At 37.7% G+C, this 22,571-nt stretch overlaps 1 protein-coding gene across 1 annotated transcript in view; it reads left to right on the top strand.

The window, feature by feature from the left end:
• The window catches only part of THSD7B (thrombospondin type 1 domain containing 7B), a 376,479-nt gene that overhangs the window by 287,265 nt on the left and 66,643 nt on the right, over positions 1 to 22,571 (top strand). Inside the window, exons 15-16 of the mRNA XM_058193966.1 lie at positions 18,914 to 19,047; positions 19,981 to 20,134. Coding sequence (XP_058049949.1) covers positions 18,914 to 19,047; positions 19,981 to 20,134 — 288 coding nt within the window. The remainder of the gene's footprint in view (positions 1 to 18,913; positions 19,048 to 19,980; positions 20,135 to 22,571) is intronic.

Below are 22,571 nucleotides of genomic sequence, written 5' to 3'. Positions count from 1 at the left end.
TAGCAACATCAGGTCTTTAATCTTTTCACTGTTTAAAAACTTAATGCTAATCCCTTAGCATTAAGAAAATATGAAGAATTGTTTATAGATATAGATTGTGTATGGATAATTAAAATGAAATATGATCATTTAAACTAGTGCATAAATTTTATATATATATATATATATATATATATATATATATATATATATATATATATATACACACACACACACACACACACACACACACACACACAATGTGTGTGTGCATGCGTGCTATGTGTTTAAACTTGTATGAGATGTGCTTGTATATAGTATATAATTTTGCTGATATTTTATTGTGTTTTCTTTTTTTCTTCCTTTTTTGTTTTCTTTTCTTTTTTCTTTGTATTTTTTTATTAAATAAAGACTAAAAAGAGCAACAACTGGAACCATCACCTCCCAGACAAAATTATCAGGGATTATAACAATTTACAAATGAGGAATTGCTAAGGCTTGAAACTATTTCATTTAGAAAAATGGAGATGGGTCGTGATGCAAACATATAAATTTATACACAGGATAAGTCTAATATTAGAATTTGTGGTTGCCCAGCATTGCTAAGTGATTGAAAATGCCAGATATTTCTTTATTCAGTGCATCTGAAATTCAGTAACAAAAAAGATACTTGATGGGTGTCAATTTAGAGACCATCCAGAAGCAATTAAGAGACAAAATTATCAGTTCTTATTTACATTTTTTGTCATTATTTCCAGAATGAGAAAATCTAATACTTAATATTATTTTGGGATTATTAGCACGATATGCTTTTATAGGAATTCCTTATTTGTAGGCAACCAATTGATCATTGGAGAAGTGGAACATTCAACTTTAATTTCACTAAAGACATGTTGTTATTTATCCCTCTTCATAAAACGAAGTGTTGCAACTGAACATGCACAATGACTTCTGATACTTAGTTGGCCAGGCTGCCCTAACAACAGCTCTTAATGGAGGACAATGTTCTTCGGTATATGGCATTCATAGAGATTTCTGCAGCATACAAGCCTTTCCTGTAGGCCTGTTCCAATCTCTATATTAGATAGAGTCAATTGGAGAAACTGGGCACATTGCTGTGCTTCTCATGACTTTACAGTGTCAGAAGGGAAGTTGAAATAAAGACTGATAGCAGAATAGTCTCATCAGAATTTAATGATTCAGAGGAAAGTTCTTATTCACAATTAATCTAAATACACATTTAAATAGATGTGATTTCCATATCAGCCTTTGGAGATGCGGGATGGAAATACTGCAAGATATGATCAAAGTAAATAGGAGGAAACTGGACTGTATTGCAGTGCAGTAGAGATCAAATTTAATTTCTGAAGGCAAAACAAAATCTGTCCCTTTCACATTGTATCGATGGAGCTCTCGTGAAGGATATTCCCTTCAGTGCCGTATGCTTCTCTTGTTTAAATCTGATTTGTCTCTGTTCTCATCTTGACAACAAAGGAAGAACAAAATGAAAATGAATTCTGACCTCATAAAGCTATGTGTCCAGGCCATGAGAAAAACACCACACAGTGTACTGTTATAAATGTCCTTCAAGACCAAGGATTTGACTTGTGATATGATTGGAATTGAGTAGAAGTACAGGTAGTCTTTGCAACAGTTCATTTATTGACCATTCAAAGTTACAATGGCACCAATAAAAGTGACTTATGACAATTTTTCACAGTTACGACCTTTGTTACATCCCCATGATCATGTGATCAAAATTGGCAGCTGATTCATACTTACGACTGTTGCGTAAGTATGAAAGACTGTTGCGTAAGGACACGTGATCACCTTTTGCGACCTTCTGAGAAGCAAAATAAATGGGGAATTCAGATTTACTTAACAACCGGGTTACTAACTTATCAATTGCAGTGATTCACTTAGCAACTAGCAAGAAAGGTCGTAAAATGAGATAAAACTCACTTAACAAATGTCTCACTTAACAACAAAACTTTTGGGCTCCTACATATATTTTTTAGATTTGAAATGAAGGATTTCATCAACTGAGCACTCTAGGATGGATTCTACTTGGCAAAGTATAGAGCTTATCCAATGGACATCTGAATTCTACAGTCTGTTGGTACCTACTCAATACACTCCTTTCTTACTGAATTTAAAACTATTGCTTTGAATTATGAGCATATAAATCAGGTATGAGTACAGAACCTCAGAATGAACTAATCTAACCTCAGAATGAACTAATCTAAGTTCACTAACTACTAGTGAACTAGATTTCTTTCTGGCTGCTTCTGCATTCTCATAATTTGCTTCTGATAAATATTTCATCCCGAGATCTTTATTTAAAAACTGTAGCACCATAAACAACATGGTAAAGCAGAACTAAAATTGCTCATCTGAAAGCTAGGGCAATCTCTTTAAAAAAGAAACTCCTCCTAAAAACTAAATAATATGGACTGTACCAGAACACCTCCCCACCCCCAAGTGTTCTTTGCCTGGATTCTGGTGATAAGTACATGGGATCACTTTCAGTTGCAAGTTTTTCTATTCAAAATTCTATTACCACATTAATCATCTTCATTCGGGGCTTCTATAAGAGATATTTCAGTAATTGGCAAACTTCCCATAACTTAATTTAGAACAAGTTCAATATTTATTCGCTTCCTTGGCATGCTTTCCTGAAAACGTTTGACTTTGTTTGGAGTTGTCTTTTGGCTTAGAATATTGGTGCGCTAATGATGATGACTTGGATATAACCCGTTGCATTATTAGGTTGGAACTATAGCTGATGCCAGCAGTTTAATGTGAATTTCAAATGTTGTGTTTTATTTTTATAGCCATTTTGATAACCTTAATGGGTGGGGGGATGGATTTAAAAATTAAATATTTAAATAGTCTATCTCAATTTATGCCTTCCAGTCTGTCTAGATTTGATACCATGATAACTACATGGATGAGTCTACACAGTTTTCTAGGCAACATTTTCAGAAGTTTGAGAAGTAGTTTGCTATTGTTTTCCTAAGGCTTAGAATGAATGCTTGAAAAAAGGCCACCCTGCTGGCTTATAACTAAGGCAGGACTAGAACTCACAGTATCCTCATTTCTAGCCTTGTGCTATTATACCTATACCAAACTGCCTTTTTGATATACTAAATATTATATTAAAATATGCAAGTTTTTTTGAAAATTTGTCTGCCTCTGCTCCTCAGAGCAAATATGTCAATGAAGAGACATTGTCAGGCACGAATGGAGGACAAGAACTACTTATGCAGTTTTTATCTGCCAATATTTAATTACATAAAACATAAATACAGCCATATTGGATTAAGTCAAGACCTATCTTAATCATTTGGTTCTGGTAGAAGCCGATCACTATGAGACGGAATCAGGAAAAAGTTCAGATGTATCCTTCTTCTATTATTGTTATAACTGGAGCTGATTCAGATTGTAACGGTACAAGTAATTATGAGCATCCCACAGTTCACCCATTTCACCCAATATCAGTGGCTTCTGACTGTAATTCAAGGTGTTGAGTGTGACCTAGAAAGCCCTTCTAGGGTGGATACTGCCTCTCTCTGATCTGGCAAGGACTTCCTGTTTGGCACCGTAGGTGATGGCGGTGATCTTTATGATCACCAACCTCTGGATTATGTGGAATCGCTAGGACAGCTTAAATCTGCCGTCCAGCGGTTCGAAAAAACCCCTCTTCGGGAGAAGAAGAGGAGGTGAGCTGCAGGGTAGAGGTAGAACTTCCCTAAAACCCCTGAGAAAAAAGGGGTTTGAAGGGTTAAGTTCCCTCCAGCAACCCGAAGTGCTCCAGATCCGAGGATTTTTCTGCTTTGGCGGAACCAATCACCACGACCAAACACCGAGATTTATTTTGGACAATAAAGGATTATACCGGACAGAACGAAAGTGGGAGAACTTTATGCAAGTAGCCAAGCCAATTCCCCGTTACTTTGTAACAAGCTTGAAAATAGCAAGAAAATGGTGGCAAATTGTTAACAAGCTAACGAGTGGAAAGCGAAAGTGATAGAACTTTTATTGTTTGCCGTCTGCCACTGGTAAATTGCATGTTATTTGCCACTTTAACTCCTTGCAGCCTGCTGATAGAATCTAGGGGAGATTTTTAAATATTGCTTTAAAAGACTGCGTTTTTCAGAGGTTAAGAAGATTTAAAGTGAATATTAAGTTGGAAATAAATAAATAAATAAATAATTTTATAGAAGATGGCAGCCAAACAATTAAAGTCTACTGTAACAAAGGGCTCTGGAATCTCATCAGCTGGTGCCTCTCCAGCTCATACAGCAGAGACTAGAACATTGAATTTAGAGGCGTTACAAGAGAACTTTAAGGACTTTATACAAGAAAAATTTAAAGTAATAACTGATGAGATGTCTGAAATGAAAGAGCAGATATTAGAAATTCAAGTGGGAAATAAAGAAGTTAAAGAAGTATTTGTAATTGCAGTACAAAGTTTGGCAACAAATGTGATTGTATTAGAAGAGGAAGTTGAGGAAATCAAGCAATTTAACTCAAAATTAGAAAATAAAATGGATGGATTTCAAAGTAAAATGGAAAAAACAGATGATGAAATAGTTTTGATACAATATAGAAATATGGAATTTGCTTTAAGAATCTGTGGCATGAAAGAGAATAGAGAAGAGAACTTAAGGGAATTTTTTTCTGAAGCATTTGCTGAGATATTAGCAGTCCGTCCAGCAGATGTGGCTTATCAAATTGATAAAATATATCGTGTGAATTCTTGGATAGCAAGGCAAAAAAAGTTGCCAAGGGATGTTGTTATTTATTTTACAAATAGAACAGTGAGAAATCAGATTCTGCAAGCCTCATATAAGGGGGAGAAGATACAGGTTGTTGGTCAAGATATTTTAATATTAAAGGAAATTCCACCAAAAATGTTAAAGCAATATTGTCTTGTGGAAAGTGGGAATAGGTTTCTCTGTTGTTCTGCCCTCTGGAAAAGGATCACCAACTCTTGAAGATCTGATTCCCCCCCCCACACATATTTTTAAGGCAGACCAGACCAGACCAGACTAGAAAATCAAAACTAGGAATGCAAATAATATGTTTCTTATAAGGTTACGGTAACAAAACCTTGCAATTTCCTCTCTTTATCCTTGTGAGAACTAGGGAGAGTCCTGCCTGAGACACTTTTTCAAATTACATGTCTGCCTCAGATTTACCGTATAAGACGCATCTTAGTTTTTGGGGAGGTAAATAAGAAAAAAGCTGATTGGCAGGTGGATTGGCCTCCTGGAATACCCCCAATCAGCTGTTCCCAGAGGTGAATTTTAGCAACAGGTTCCTTGGTTGTCAGCTCTGTGCCTTGCTTTTTTTTTTTTTTTTGCTTTTTTTTCTGCCTATGAAACTCCGTTTCAAAAAAAATATAAAAAATTTCTGCCTCTGAAAGCCTCCAAAACAGAACTTCAGAAAAAAGGCCTCTGAAGCTCTGTTTGGGGCTTTTTTTCTAAGCTCCATGAAGCTCCGTTTGGGGCTTTTTTTCTGAAGCTCCATTTCTGATGCTTTTTTCAGCCTCTGAAACCTCCGTTTGAGAAGCTGGGCGGGGCTACATTCGGAGTATAAGACGCACCCAGATTTTCACCCTCTTTTTTGGGGGGGAAAGGTGCGTCTTATACTCCGAAAAATATGGTAATTGCATTTATGTGTCTGTTGTTTTGGTTGTAGCTCTTCTTCCTGTTCCTCAAGATTATTCCTTCCACCTATTACAGTATCTCCTATCTATACTGTTTTTACAACTGGCTGTGTTACTCTTCCCATATAAAATGTTTGGTCCTTCTATTGTCACTTGGTTTTAGTCCTCATTATTGTATTCCCTAAGATAATGAGAGTTGTCATGCAATTGAGGCAGTCTAAAAGGCTGGCTAAATAAATCTTTCAGTAAATAGTTTCCACGCTGGAAAATAGAGCCTGCCTACAGCCTGGAGCTAATATTGTGTCTCTCAAGATTAGTAGCCTCTGATACATTTGGTCTAAAATTATTAGTGATTTTAGTTAGTGATCATCATTGTTAATGATTATCATTGTGACATACAGTTCAGTAATGAATTTTACACATAAACATCTGTTGTATGCTTTCTTTTGTTTCTTCTGAATCTCCTGATCAACTTCACTGAATGATCCTAGTCCTAATATCTGAAGAGAAAATAAATTCTCCTTGTCCATTTTCTATATATGATTTTATGCAGATTTTATACTTAGTTTTTTCTGTGTAAATTTATACATTTCAGTTGGGTCACCCTTCAGTCATCATCTGTCCCTGCTAAAAAGCTCCATATATTCTAGCCTTTCTGGTCAAAAGGGTTTAAACCCCAGATCACTTTCACTAACTACTTCTGCACTTTTTCCAGTTGTACTACATCCTTTTTTAGATGTGATGACGGACAATATTCCCAAGGCACACATATAGTTGTTTTCATAAATGCATTAAAGTGTTGGCAGATTTATTTTCAGTCTTTTTCCTAAAGATCTCTAGCTTGGAAGTTTACTTTTTCCACAGCTGCCAGACTCTCAGTTGATATCTCTATTATACTATCCATCATGACCCTAGTTATGATCATAGTTATAGATAGCTCAGACCTCATCAATTTGCATGCATCTTAAATTATTATTATTTTTTGCCCCAGTGTATATTACTTCACTGGGACGTGATGGCTCAGTAGCTAAGATGCTGAGCTTGTCGATTGAAAGGTTGGCGGTTCGACTCCCTAGTGCTGTGTAATGGGGTGAGCTTCCATTCCTTGTCCCAGCTTCTGCCAACCTAGCAGTTCAAAATCACTTAAAAAATGCAAGTAGAAAAATAAGGACCACCTTTGGTGAGAAGGCAACAGCGTTCTGTGCGCCTTTGGCGTTGAGTCATGCCGACCACATGACCACAGAGATGTCTTTGGACAGCGCTGGCTCTTTGGCACCACCCCCTAGAGTCAGGAATGACTAGCACATGTGTGCGAGGGGAACCTTTACCTTTTATATTACTTCACATTTAGCTAAATTGAATCACATTTACTGCTTAGTTGACCAATCATTTAGTTTAAATTGATTCTTCTAGACTAGAGCAACTCACAGGGACCTTTGGTTTTTACTCTCCTAAAACTTTAGCATCATTTGCAAAGTTGTCTATCGCACTGCATATCTCTAAGTTACACATGACTGCCATTTTGAAAGCCTTCTCTTTGTACATTCAGACCTTCAGCTGAATGTCTCTGATTTCAGATACCTATGTATTATTAAAAGTCTCCTGCCTATTTATCTATTTGTAAAGTTAAATTGGGCAAAACGCTGCATCAGAGGATCACAATTTTTGAATCAAAGCACCTCAAACAGACAAATTTAAAAATTCATACAAAATCCAGAACCCATCTCTCAATACGTAATTGAAATTTCAAAGATTTTCACTAGGTTTGCATTTGCAATCTTGGGGCCACCATAGCGTCACTCCAGTGAGCCATAGTCATGTGATGGCGATTTTCAGCTACACTTCTCCCAAACCTCATAGGTTGCATAGGATTAGGGAAAATGGGATGGATATATATCTCGACCCTCTTTCCTGCCTCCCTCTTGTCCCTGTGCCCAGTCAACTGGCATCAAGGTCCAATGGATGAGCGGTGATTGGCAGTTTTGGTCCTGAGGCTGAAATTTAAAATATTGTAGCAGCAATGGGTGACAAGGAAAGGACAAGGGAGCAACATAGATGCCTGCTAGCAAGGTAAGTGTACTGGAGGCTGCTGGAGGGAGGGGTGCCTTCAGGACATATCAGGTTGGGGAGCAGGAGTGTAGTTTTCATTGTGATCAATGACTCCCTTTATTCCCTGAAAGAATGAAAAGTGGCAGACAATTCCATGTTGGGGGGGAGGAGGAGGATGCTTCACCAAGGCTGTGCTGAGTGTTGTGAGGAGAAGAGAAATGCTGCCAACCTATATTATATGAGGAAAGAAAGATGACTCAGTGGATCATGGGTTGTCTAGTTCTTACACAAGCATTACATGCAGAGACTTCTGAGTGTTTGCATGCACCTGAATTCTGGAATGTCCTCTTCAGGGATTATGACTAATGCATACTTATATGTTTCCTGCCTGGGAAACAAATGGGTTTCCTGCCTGGGCAGGGGGTTGGACTAGAAGACCTCCAAGGTCCCTTCTAACTCTGTTGTTCTGTTTTGTTATGTTATGTTATGTTATGTTATGTTATGTTATGTTATGTTATGTTATGTTATGTTATGTTATGTTATGTTATGTTATGTTATAACCTGGTGGCAGACTGGTGGCAGACTGATAGCTTGATAGGTTTATATTTTCACCAGTTGTTGTTTTTTCTATCTTTCTAAATTGCCAAGACGAATACTAGTTGATTGTACGTTCTTTAAATAATGTTCATTGAGTTGTATACTGTTTTGGAATCCATTGGATGAATGACAGGTTGGAGTTATTTGCTCTGAAAGAAACAAACAACAAAATAGAAAAGTTCCAAGCAGTGGTGAAATCCAGTTTTGTTTTGTTTTTTACTACCAGTTCTGTGGGCATGGCGTGGCTTGGTGGGCATGGCAAGGGAAGGATATTGCAAAATCCCCATTCCCTCCCCACTCCTGGGGGAAGGATATTGCACAATCTCCATTCCCACCCCACCTCTGGAGCCAGACAGAGGTGGTATTTGCTGGTTTTTTCAAACTACTCAAAAGTTCCGCTACCAGTTCTCCAGAATCTGTCAGAACTTGCTGGATTTCACCCTGGTTCCAAGGAACAATAAAAATAATTGTCTCAAAGAGATGCTTCCTTACATAGAGGTGATAGGCTTCTGGGTAGAATTCAGTGAACGCCAGTCTCCCTAATTAGGGTGCATTGTCTTCCCTGGGCAGCCTTGCCCTACAGTAGACTCTTTGACCCAAATTAGAATCCTGCAATATGTACTCTGCACTACAAAGATTAACATTGCTGTTCTGCGTGTTGGAGAAATCAATACTGTGGCCTGGGTTAAAGAAGGAACCATTTATCGTTCCCATTGTTGCATTTGAGGCAGGAAATTTACAGCAACAGAAGAGTTTTATGGATGATAATTGATCTTCAATCACTCAGGACCAGTTGACTATAGGAGTATTGTTCTGAAATTTTTCTTTTCTCAATTTTCCCACGGTGATTTGTGCAAGGTGCTGTAGTAGTTAAAGCATTCAGCTAGGAGTGGGGAGACCATGTTCTAGTTCATTCTTAGACAGAGAAGCTCACTGGATGTGTGCGGACTAGGGATGAAATGCTCCCAGTTCGGACCATATCGCCTGATCCGGTAGCAATGGTGGTGGGTGGTTCGGAGAACCAGTAGCAAAAATCCCTGCCCCCCTCCCCACATGCCCAGTTGAGCCATGCAGTCAGAGCCTTTTTTTTGTTTTTACTTTTAAAAGCATTTTTAACAACCTTTTCAGCGGAAGACGTTGTAAAAAAATGCTTTTAAAGGGTTAAAACAAGCCTCGAAGATCCCAGCTGCGGTGCCTGAATGTCAGAGGCTTTTTTAAAAAAACTTTTAAAAACATTTTTTAAAAGGTAAAAAAGCTGAACCCTGCTAGGCAAAAAATGGGGGGTGTAGACAAAAAATGGGGGGGGTTCGTTTGAGAGAAAGAGAGAGAGGAAGGAAGGAAGGAAGGAAGGAAGGAAGGAAGGAAGGAAGGAAGGAAGGAAGGAAGGAAGGAAGGAAGGAAGGAAGGAAGGAAGGAAGGAGGGAGGGAGGGAGGGAGGGAGGGAGGGAGGGAGGAAAAAGGCGAGGAAGGAAGGATTACAAATCTGGCACTAGACGCAGCTTCAGAGGATAATCCAGGGCTGGAAGTGACCTGGAGCTCATCTAGTCCAACCCTGTTCCAGCAGGACATTGTTAGTGAGTTTCTGTCTTTTGATCCCCCAGTCACATAGCCACGCCCACCGTCACATGACCTCCCCCACCAAACACACCCACCAAGCCGTGCCCACCAAGCCACGCCCACAGAACTGGTAGGAAAGAAATTTAGATTTTACCACTGGTGCAAACCAATGCTTCTCTCTGATTCCAAACTACCATACTGGATTCTTGTGTGGAAAAAATAGAAGAGAGTGATGAGTATCCTGAGCAAAAGGCAGGATGGAATGCAAACCAATAAACAAACAAACAAAGAGTTTGGAATGTTCTGCTCATGTTTCCAAGGTGAAATTAATCCATTTAGGAATTCTCTGGAATGTGTTTTGCAATTTATGCATGCACATTTTATCTTTTCTTCCATATTATTTTATTGTTCCATATTCCAGATTATTTTCTCTGTCCACATGATGAACACCGACTTAATATATATACTGCTGACCATTGCCAGAGGGAGGGGAACAGAAAGCCTGATAAACATAAGAATACATATAATTTGGACCCAAGTGTGTTTTGTATAGTCTTTTACCAGTATCATGGTACATCATTGGAAACATATGTAAAGTGAATATTGATGGAATCATGCATGAAATCATGAAATTTTGTTCTTTGAATTGCTTAGTCTGTTTATTCCTTGTTGCATGGGAGATGAAATAGGTGAATGAACCTGAAAGCTTTAGGTTCCAGAAATGCCTGAATTTGATAAATGTTCCTAGTTAAACCAATTATAAATATTTTTAGTTAAACCGGATTCATAGGAAAAGCAATGAACAAATATGAGGAACAGCAAAGGAAGAGACTAGAAAGAAGCCTCTCATCTGTACTCATCGTGCACACAAAGCTTTTAACGATTTTTCTGGATGTCATTGGTAAAAGCCCATATCTAACAACAGAGTCACCACAAGGATAATATAAACACGTTCCCCTTTGTATTTGATCTTGTTCAAAGACCATTCAGGCATGGCCTTTGAAATCAACTTTTGTGACACTGACTTTCTTAATAGGCAAACCGCGTTCACTGCCACTCGTCAGTTGTCAGTGTCCTTGTTTGGTTTACTGCCAACAGAACAAACAGTCCTTTTGGCAGGGTTGCTGGTAGAGATTTGTTTCATTTAGTTGACGACTAACACATTTAGTTTTCATTTTTATTGGAGAATGAAGAGAAAGGGCTAAGACACTGAAGCATTATTAGTGGATGGGAGACAAATACAGAATTAGAGGAGTCTAGGGTATAAATTCCTAATTAAAAAAAAAGCTTTATCCCCATATGGTATGATCCAGATACTTTTTATTCTGTCCTGGCTTTTTATTCATTTATATAAAAGTTTTTGTGCCATCTTTACTACAGCCAGTCGATGGTGAAATCCAAATTTTTCTACTACCTGTTCTGTGGACATGGCTTGATGGGCGTGGTGTGGGCATGGGTTGGTGGGCATGGCAGGGGAAGGATACTGCAAAATCTCCATTCCCACCCCACTCCTGGGGGAAAAATACTGCAAAATCCCCATTCCCACCCCACTCCTGGGGGAAGGATATTGCAAAATCTCCATTCCCACCCCACTCTGGGGGAAGGATACTGCAAAATCCCCATTCCCACCCCACTCCTGGGGGAAGGATATTGCAAAATCCCCATTCCCACCCCACTCCTGGGGGAAGGATATTGCAAAATCTCCATTCCCACCCCACTCTGGGGGAAGGATACTGCAAAATCCCCATTCCCACCCCACTCCTGGGGGAAGGATATTGCAAAATCTCCATTCCCACCCCACTCTGGGGACAGCCAGAGGTGGCATTTGCTGGTTCTCCAAACTGCTCAAAATTTCCGCTACAGGTTCTCTAGCACCTGTCAGAATCTGCTGGATTTCACCCCTGCAGCCAGTCCTTCCTTTCTGTAGGAGAGAAACAACAGGAAGAAATTAATATTTTGCCAGTTTTGATTGTATTTCATGTTCAGAATATAAATGAACAAACTCGCCTCATTTAGAAAACAGCTTGATTTGATCAACCTATTTTAAACTAAGATCAGGGAGTCCTAGAAATTAAAATACAGAATATAGTACTGTTTGACAGTGAGGAAGAAAAGTGATGATTCTTCTGCAAACCAAAAATAAAATCAGTTTCCAACCTGCTATGAAAACAATGGCTGAATCAGTGGTTTTTTTCCCCTCCTCTTTGTCCTCTTTTTGTTAAACGTATATCCCACTTTTAAGGAGGGTGCAGAAGCAATTAAAAAGCATAAAAACACAGCAGAATAAAATTGCTTATAAAAGGTAAAAAGTATAAAAACAAAAATCTAAAATAAATCTAAAAGGGGTAGGAGCCGTGAACGGAAATAGGGGAACATGACAGAAAAAAATTATCATAATACCCAGCAATATAATGACAAACTAAGTACTCATTAAAACTGGTTTATGGTTCAAGTCATCTTCTAATAATTCTGGCAACGATGTATGTTGTGGCAGGGTTGATATCTGAAAACATCAGGAAGGTGTAGAGTTGTCTTGTATGTCCTGGGTATTTATGCAATAAAGGTAAGATGAGGCTAGAACACCTCTATAGTACATACGCTGAAGTATATGTTCATTACTTTTTATACGTCCAGAGTCATTGGGATATTGTCTGAATGGGTATGGGATCTTCTTTTATCAACTCTCAAGAACAGCTAATGGGAGTGACATTGTGCAAAAGTAAAGGCCCTCTGGTGCTTAGGTGCTTTGAGATTAGTTAGGTATGACAGAGGAGAGATACTGAGTTCACTGGCAATAATAGATGGGGGCCTGGCTAGGTCCAGTTGGTGCTCTGTGTCTGCACTGTTTAATTAGTGCTTTGGCCTGATCATAGAAGCTCAGTAGAAGACCTGGATAAAGTAATATGGAATCAAAAGCTGCTTTGAAGTCTGCAGAGGTGGATGGAGGTACTGTTGTGGAAGGAGCATTTTTCAATGAGATATCGGAGAACTAAGCACTGGATGATGGTGGTTCATCCTTCCCTAAATCCAGCTTGCTGTTTTTCAAATATGATTTCTCATTCTAGCTATTCCTGGAGTTTCTATTGTAAGTGTCTTACATAAAATTTGCCTATTGTACTGTAGAAGCTGATAGGTTTATAATTGGCAGGTTTATCGTTTTCCTCTTGTGTATATAGGGACAATGACTGTGACCCTCTAATTTTTGCATAATCAGCCTTAGGTGTCAATGCAAGTAAAGAGTAAGGCCAGGGTGGGGTGTGTTCCGTAAATATGATTGGCCCCGAATTACCCAGAAAAATTCCATAGTTGAAAGTAGATTTGAACATGGATCACTCCATTCCTGGTCTAAACTTTACTCACTACATCACAGTGGCTCATGCCGAACTCTGGTTTTTGGCAAACACAGTTTTCCAAAATGTAATTTTCAGTAACATTGCAAAAACAATGGGTTTGTTATGAAGAGAACCATGGAAGCATCATGAAATAGAGAAAACATTTGCTTGACCTGTTTCTCATACATTTGCTAGGCGCATCCAATATGTTTGTTAGGCAACACTAGAGTGGTTGCGCATTTGGGAGTCCTGCCAGTGTTCTGGGTTGACATGTGAATCAAGCCATAATGTTAACTGTGATATGGTTTATTTGTTTGGAACACAGCCTGTGACTTGAAGACGAGGGTTGTGCTTTGTGAACATATCTCTAAAATCTAAAATATGACCAGCACTTTCAGGATCTGAAAAAAAAAAGTGTCTGTAAAACCAGTAATAGAATGGCTGATTTCTTGATGCTTGTCCATCTTTATTTCAGTTTTATTAGCATGACACATCTATCTCTTATGATTACTTGGTTTTGGCTTCTCTTCTGCAGTCTATTTACCTTGTGTCATTTCATTTTAAGGACAGCTCCATCCTTTCCATCTTAATATATTTCTCCTCATATATTGCAAAAAGACCAGAGTTTGGAAATAAGCCTGTATTGAAACAGTAAATTCAGCTTTATATATTCAAGCTCTAGAGAACAAGTATGAACCCGAAGAAGCCAGGTAGAGCTTGGATAGTGTGACCTATTTCATGCAGTTCTTTGGTTGACTTTTACAGCAGGTGGGGAAAGCAGCTGCGGAGGCATTTTCATTTTCAAGTGCCTGATCTTCGGACCTTCCGTCGTGAGCTAAAAACATACTTATTTATTCAAGCGGGACTGGCATAATAGTTTGATTTTAAATTGGGGTTTTATTAATATTCTTAAATATTTTAAATTTAATTTTAATTATTAGCCGTTTTTGTAATTTTGCTATGTTTTTAATTTGTTTTAATTGTACATATTTTGTATTTTATCTCCGGCTGTACACCGCCCTGAGTCCTTTGGGAGAAGGGCGGTATAAAAATTCAATAAATAATAATAATAATAATAATTTACTTTTACCTCAGAAACATGGTTTGGTGAGTTTGAACATATAATGCATAAAAAGAAAAGGATTAAACAGACCCCCATTAACAGCTCTTATCAGTCTCAAACTTTAAACTGTCCATATATATTTTTATGAGAAAAGTAATTTCATTTTTTATAAAACTTTATTAAGTTTCAACATGGAATAAAATATAAGAAAACAGAAAAAGAAAGAAATAGACAAAAGAAAGTCAGAAAAGAAACAAAGTTATGAGGGAAGGGGAAAGGAAAGGAAAGGAAAGGAAAGGAAAGGAAAGGAAAGGAAAGGAAAGGAAAGGAAAGGAAAGGAAAGGAAAGGAAAGGAAAGAAGACTTCTGACTTTCATTGGTACAGATTCAAATATAAAATATAGTAATCTCTTACTCTTAAGATTAACTATACTACACAGTATTTCTATCATTGTAAGAAGTGCTAATATTAAAATCACAAAATTAAAGTTTCATTTCTTTCATTTTCAAACAAAACATCCAAAGATGGTTTTCAAGTAACAAAGAACAAAGCCAGACAATGTGTTTTCTTTAATCAAAGTAGTCAGTTTTGCCATGTCTGCCAACTGCATGGACTTCACCATCCATAACTCCATTGTGCCACAGAGTATTCCATCTCTGAATACAAAAAGTCTCACTGCTATTGTAACCCATAAAAACAAACTTCCACTTTTATTTCAAGCTGTTTCTTAATCAAACCTAAAAGGAAAAAAATGTTTTGAAATGTACATTTATTCTAAGATGTGTCTCAATTAAAGTACATATCTGATCCCAATATTTCTTAGCTTTTTGTATATGTCCACCAAAGATGATAAAAAGTATCTTCAGACTGATTGCATTTTCAACATATATTTATGTTTAAATTGCCTTTCAAGTAATAATTTAATGTATATATTACAATAAATTACTCCACTTATTTTCCAATTCTTGAAGGATTAGATTAGATTAGGTTAAATTATTACATTTATACCTCAACTTTATTATTTTTATAGTCTCAAGGCAAACATACCTAATGCTCCTTCCTCCTCCTGTTTTTTCCCACAACAACAAGATGGGTTGGGCTGAGAGAAAGTTACTAGCCCAAAGTCACCCATTTGACTTTCATGTCTAAGCCAGGACTAGAACTATTCAAATTTTGGAACAATCTTTTTTTTTTTGGTCAATTTACTCATACAGTCCTTAAGATATTCATCTTTCATGTTCCTTTCCAAGAGAAAAGTAATTTCATTTGGAAAAACCCAATCCCAGAATTATATGCAGTGTCTCAGTTTTTCTTTACCTCCTCAATAGGTAGAGCTTCCAGAAACCTCTGCAGCGGGTTTCAAAAACATCAGGATGGTGGCTGAGATTGAAGGCCTCTCTCCCTGCCTTTTTTTATATGCATTTGATGCATTTCAAAAAAGGGCAAGGCATTCATTTCACATTTCACGGCTTCAATCTTCACTTTTTTGAGACACACATCCACACATGCACACAAACAAACACACACACAAATGTACACACAAACTCTCTCTCACACACATACATGTGACTAGTGTCCCTGAGTGCTGCATGTTTGGGACCAAGAGAATCAAGTATTTATGTTGTTGGCTCAGGAAGAAAGAGGTTTCTGCCAACTCTTTCAAGGCTGGCAAATTCAGGAAACAACTATTTGGATTTCTGGAATTCAGTTTATTGCTAATAGGGTAAAGTAACCACCTCTTGAAAGCCTGCCAAAGCAATTAATGGGATCAATTTACACTTCTTGTGATTAAGATGGAATTACTTCAAGTCTCCTTCTCACCTTTCTCACCTCACCTGAACTAAGGAATCTTTCCTTTGATGGTCTGACTTCTTCCCATGGATGGACTAGCTTCCACCTCCATGTTCCCTGTATCTGTTAGACCTCCCGTCACATGATCTCCCTGTCAGACTCACTACCTAGCCAAACAAACAATGTTTGAGCATAGCATTAGCTTTCTCCATCTGTTCACATGACTCCAGGTGATGATAGGGTGACAAATGGATACAAATGTCCGGTAACTGAAAGAGGGCATTTTCAAAAATGAGATATAAATTAGGAACCATGATCAAATCTTGTGATTAACTAGGAATTTGTACTATGATTTAAAAGTTGCTAGCCATTTCCAGAGCAGGTGGCTGTCCTTCACACAGAACAAAAACAACAACAAAATTAGTAATCATGCAGGTAAGCAGATCCACTACCCTTACAATAATGTCAAAACTACGCACATCCAGAAGATTAAGAATAAAATCCAGGGAAATAGCATGTCACAACCTAATGGGAGACGTGAGCACTGGAGCAAACCAACTAGCTTAGTAGAGATAGTCTTGGACCAAGAATTGACATGACATTCTCCCTGTGGCTATGAGCAGTCTTTGATTCCCAGATGAAGCATATTATAAACTCCTCCTTGCCCTGCAATCTTATTGTCACATTTATTCCTAGAGAGAAAAATGCAAATTGCTATTTTGAAAAAGTTATCCTGTATAATGGCCTGGAGGTCATCAATCCAACTCCTAGCATTTGAGACTTATTGTAGTAGTAAATGAATCAGATCCAACTGATGCCTGCCTCCCACCCAGGAATGTCCCATCCAGGGGGAAAAGGCATCAAGATTATGGTAGGAAAGGGCAAGCGGGAAATTTATAAAGGCTTGCATAGCAAAGCATCCAGCTAGCATTTTATTTTGTTAACTAGAAGCATAAATAATGTAGAAGTAAGCGTATGAGGAATTCTTGTGATGCATGGGTGGATTAGGCCATTTAAGAAATCTACTTATTGTTGAAATACTGCTATAATGTGTATTCAAATTTGCTATAATTAGTAGGAGAGATTCTCAATTTGTAAATTCCTCTCAAGTCCAATTCAATGAAAATGCATGCTTTCTGAAAGTGGTTCAGCAGACCCCCAAAATAAGAGGCAGAAATAGTCAAATCAATTTCAGGATTATGTGTCTGGATGCCGTCTTTCCTCAAGACAATATATGCATGAAAGAAAACCATCAAATTCATGGAAGAGCTTCTTCTTCTCCATTACCATATACCTTCCTGCCGTTGGCATCATGGTTATGGAAATTCTAGAGATCTTGGATAAAGGAATGCTGTTCTCTTGCCCAGCCAGGTTCCAGTTCTACAAGTCAGGTCAGCTGACTGCTCTAAGAAGCAAAAGGTGGAGACAAACCTGACACTTATCAACAGTAACTTGAGGCTAAAGGCTACAGTGATACAGTGCCTATGGTCAAGGGAGACGCTATTATTTTGCTAGAAGAGTATATGGGCATGAGGCTGCCAAGCACTTATATCTTAGAATAGGCAGCCCAATAACTTCTGTTATACTTAATACCATCCTTCTTTTTCCTAGACCCAATCAAAAATCTACATTGCAACTTCATCACCCCTATAAATTGGCATAGCCATACTTGTGCTTCCAGACTTTCAAAGCAGGGGTGAAATGCTCCCAGTTCTGACCGGATCTTGTGATCCGGTAGCAATTGTGACTGGTGGTTCAGTGATCTAGGAGCAATCGCAAAACCACCTGTGACATCCGCCGCCCTGGTGTCATTACTTCCTGGTTTTAACCAGGAAGTAATGTGTTTTTTACCTTCTGCGCATGCGCAGAAGTTTTTGCGCATGCACAGAAGATCTGCTTGCGCATGTGATGTGCACACGAGCAAAGCGAGCGCATGCAGGGCATGTGGACTTCCGAGCCAGTAAGGAAGGTAAGTAGATTTCACTCCTGCTTCCAAGTAAAGAGGTATCATCAACTTCACCCTATGTCCCATCTTCCCACCCATTTTATCCAAATGCTCTATAGCATGGCCAGACTATTTATCAGACCTTCCCAAATATGACAGAAATTTAGACAGAAATTTCTCATAAGGGAAATTTAGACCATCATAAGAGCCAGTCTAAAGCCAGTCTAAAATTCCTTCAGCTCAACATTGGGAAAGAAAGGGAGGGCGGAAGGGGAACCTTGAAATGAGGAATGTTGTTTTAAATATGCTCTGCCTAAACAGTTCGATGCAATGCTGATCTTTGAATTTCTGCCGAATTATTTTGCAACTATTGTATTATTGTAAGCAGAGTTTGACTGAGAAGCGAAATTGTTTGTTTTAGAGATCTTTTTTTTAAAAAAAACATATAAAACTGGTTTTGTGGAATTGAAATAATTCTTTTAAAAAATAAAGTTGCATTTTTATAGTAAAACAAAATTTTAATAGTATATGTGATACAATTAAAAAAGGCTAAAAAGTTTTTTTTTCTTGACAGTGGATATCATAAAGAGTTTTTTTGTAAGGTACAATATGTTATATAATTGTAAAAGGGAATATCTCATAGATCTTCAGAGGAAATGAAATTGTAATGAAATTCTTGTTTAGATTGTTGGAAATGGTTATTTTTATTCTAAAATGCTGCCTGCTTATCACATTCCCTTCTAAGTCTATCAGAAATCAATGAATTTAAACATTACATTCTTCTTAGAACAGTGGATAAAATCTAGCACAGTACTCAGCAACCGGAGGAAGATTTTTCTTCTATTGTTGTTCTGCTAAAGTATTCCTCTGGAGAATTTTCACTCAAGTGACTGATTATGTATACATTTGTATGTTTTCTGTGGAAGGTGTACGAGGCAGTCCCCTGTTACAGTGAGTGCAATCAGTATTCCTGGCAAGTAGAACTGTGGTCTCAATGTGAAATCAGCAGTGCACAAAATTCCCTCCACTGTGGAGAAGGAATACAAATGAGGCAAATCAGGTGAGTGGAAAATAAAAGCAGTTGTCTATTGGTTCATGGATTGATTGATTGATTGATTTGATTTGATTTGATTTGATTTCTATAGCTGCCCAGCTCAACCAAATGACTCTGGGCAGCTTACAATTCTAAAATTATAAAACCATTAAAAACAATCTAAAAAATTAAAGCAATAAAAAACCTCCACAAAATAAATTTAAAAACAAGCGAGCTAAGAAAATATAACAGCTGTCTCTGGAACTTTTGAGAATATTATTTTCTATTAAAATCTTTATAAAATTGTCTTAATTTTATCACTTGAAGTCCTCTTCTACTATTTATACTGGTTTTTTTAAAAAAATAAGTAACCAATATTGTACTATGCTATGCGACACTATACTGTTCAAAACACTTTTGAATACAAAGGTATCTAGAGAAGTCTGTTTCTTGCTTCATATTTGCATGAAAATAAAGTTAATCTATAGGATGAAAATTCTGTCACATGGGCTGTAACCATATCTTTGGTTTCATGAACAGCGTTTTACTTAATTGCAGTATTTCTACACAATTTCTACGTATTATTTCAGCTCTCCTCAACAGTACTAGCATGACATAAATATTCAGATATAATCAACTGATTAAATAATTACTAGTTATCCACTGCAATGAATAAGTTATATGTGACATATGTAACAAACATAAAAATATTTCTGAAAAGTAAAAAAAAAATCTTAATTGAAAGCCTACTGGAGGTAAGATCAGGAAATGGGGGGAAAAAATCCCAGAAGAAAGCAGTGATAAACCTATTTTTATTCTGCTGTCAAGATAATTGCAGAGACTTATCTAAGAATTCACCAGATGTTGAGATCGATTCGGAGGCTTGATTTTATTTACTGTATTACTTATTTGTTTTTCATTGTGGAATGCCTTGCAGATGATGTTCTTATCATCCTACAGATGTATAAACACCACTGAAGGTGGAGATGGTGAACCTGTACCTCTTGTGCTTTGTAATCAGTCCAAAGTTCCTTTGGAAAAACAGAAATGTATCCTCTATTGTCCTAATGAATGTGTGGTGTCTGAATGGAGTCACTGGAGTCAATGCCCAGAGGTACTTTAGTTCTGCCATAGTTCAATTTTGAAATATTAACAGGCTCACCCATGGCATGCTTAGATCCATAATGCCATAAAAAGAAGGGACTAAGAAATATATATTTTCCTGGAACCCAGTATTGTTGCTAAACTGAACGATAGTAAGCTCTTTCTCTAGTGAAGCAATATATGATTTTGCTCTTTGATAAATATGTGTTTCTTAGATTATCATTTATAGCACCAGTATTGAAATTTGCTTTACACTCTTGAAGAGCATCGCAGCTCTTCCTAACAATTTAGCTACAGTGGCTCAAAATGAGGGGAGCAGGTAATTATGAATGCCTGTCAATCTGCACGTTAAGCCTCTTCTCCGCAAGTTGGATCAGTTGCCAGTAGGCTTCCAAGTTACGTTCAATGTGGTTTCAGTTACCTTTATAAAGCTGTTCATGGAATGGGTTCAGGTTACCTGAGAAAGCACCTTTTCCTCATTCTGTCTATCCATCCCATTGGCTCCAGCAGAAGAGGCATGCTATGGGTCCCATCTTCTAAAGGATGCCATTCTAGAGGACCCAGGAAGTGAGCCTTTTCTGTCATAGTGCCTGCTGTTTGGGACATCATCCCTCTGAACACGTGGTTGTATAATGGGCATGGGGTTCAGAACATGTGGTAGAATCAATGTGATGGTTCTGTTGCAAAGAGTTTGTGATTTGATCCCGACTACCAATTTAATATATAGTATTGTGATGTTTTTTATGTTGCTTTTCCAGTGTTGTTAGCTGCCCAGAGTCATCACGATGAGATGGTGACCATATAAATTTCCACCCATCTTATTTGATTGCTATAGTGATCTTCTATTCTCAGTGTCTATTGTAAATGTACAGTAAATGAATAAGCTGAAAACCAAGCTTTCTGAAGATTCAGTGGCAACAGAGTTTAAACCAAATGTCTTTTCTTGTAACATGTCCAAAACCCCAATATTTGAGGCATTTCATGGGCCTAATAGTTTCCAAGGTGTCAAACTCCCAGATGCAAGCATGTATGAGATGATAAAGAAATTTCTCTATTATGAATGCCCATGTGTTTTCTATCTGTAAAAGGAAAATATCCTCAACAGATGCTACTAATAATTGAGAGCCAAAATATAGATCCCTGTGAATGCCTCCTGAAATTCATAATTGATCCTGAGTTTAAGATTTAATGTGAAGAGTTTGCATTCATACTTGAAAAAGAATCATCCTGAGGAAACAGTCCTTCATATATGCTATTACGCTGTCATTGCCATATTGTCATCATTTTATTGACATTATAATAAGCAAATCATTTTGAATAGCTATGTTGTTTTCATAAGACTGTGAACCAATACAGATTCAATAAGCCTGGCTTCTAAAAATATTTAAATGCACTACGATATGCAAAATGTTGCAAATTATTTTTCTTGGTTTCTATCAGCATAACAATCCACTCAGTTCTTTAAAAAAATATTTGTCCTACGGATTCTTATTTACCATTATTCACTTATATTCTTTCACAGGCAAAACAATAAGACTATAGAATGATACTCTTAGTTTCATTGTCTTTAAACTTTAAACTGTGTTTAATTAACTGTCATACTAAATCTATATTCAAATCATCCTACTACAGATAGTTCTTGAGTTAACTGAGACTGCCAGGTTTGCTATCACTAAGCAATGAAGTTCTAAAGCACAATGTCATATGAACACATTGCTTAGCAATGGCAATGGTAACCCCAATGGCACGGATAGGTTCCAAATTTTTTTACTACCAGTTCTGTGGGCATGACTTTTTTCCCCTTCACTAAACCAGGCACTTGATGCATCCGACCCACGGGCTACGACTTTGACACCTTTGGTCTAGATAGTGAGAAAGCATCTGCAATTTAATCCTAGCAAGATAGAATGACTTTTGGTTTTGGGATCCCCTGTATCTAGAGGGTTGCCATTTTCAATTCATGATGGGGTAGGGCCAGTGGTGAAATCCTCTGAAGTCTGCTACTGATTCTGTGAGTCTGCTACCAAGCGCGTGCTTTGTGTGCTCATGCGCACCTGGGGCGCACCTGCACAGCACTAAAAAAGGAACATTTTGAAGTGTTTCGAGTCTGCAGAGGTTAGTAGAACAGCAAAGGGGGAGAATCCGCTGTGCCACGTGATTTAGATTATCTAGAAAGCAGGAAATCTGATGATTCTAGCTAATATAAATCACATGTCACAGCTGATCGTCGCCCAACTGATCATTGGAAATACCAGTTTGCCTGAACCAGTAGCATTTTTTACTACCGGTTCGGGAGAACTAGTCAGAACCGGTAGCATTTCACCCCTGGGTAGGGCTCTTAAATTGGTGTGCAATTTAAGAAACTGCCTGGACTTTCTTACCTGAAGAAAAGATTGCCGCTGTGGCTTACAGGGATTGTTTGGACTACCCATTCAGTAGATTGATGG

Source organism: Ahaetulla prasina, chromosome 1 (assembly GCF_028640845.1).
Source record: "Ahaetulla prasina isolate Xishuangbanna chromosome 1, ASM2864084v1, whole genome shotgun sequence".
Classification (NCBI taxonomy): Eukaryota; Metazoa; Chordata; class Lepidosauria; order Squamata; family Colubridae; genus Ahaetulla; species Ahaetulla prasina.
The sequence above is the reverse complement of the archived record's forward strand: the minus strand, read 5'-3'. Positions and strand labels throughout refer to the sequence as shown.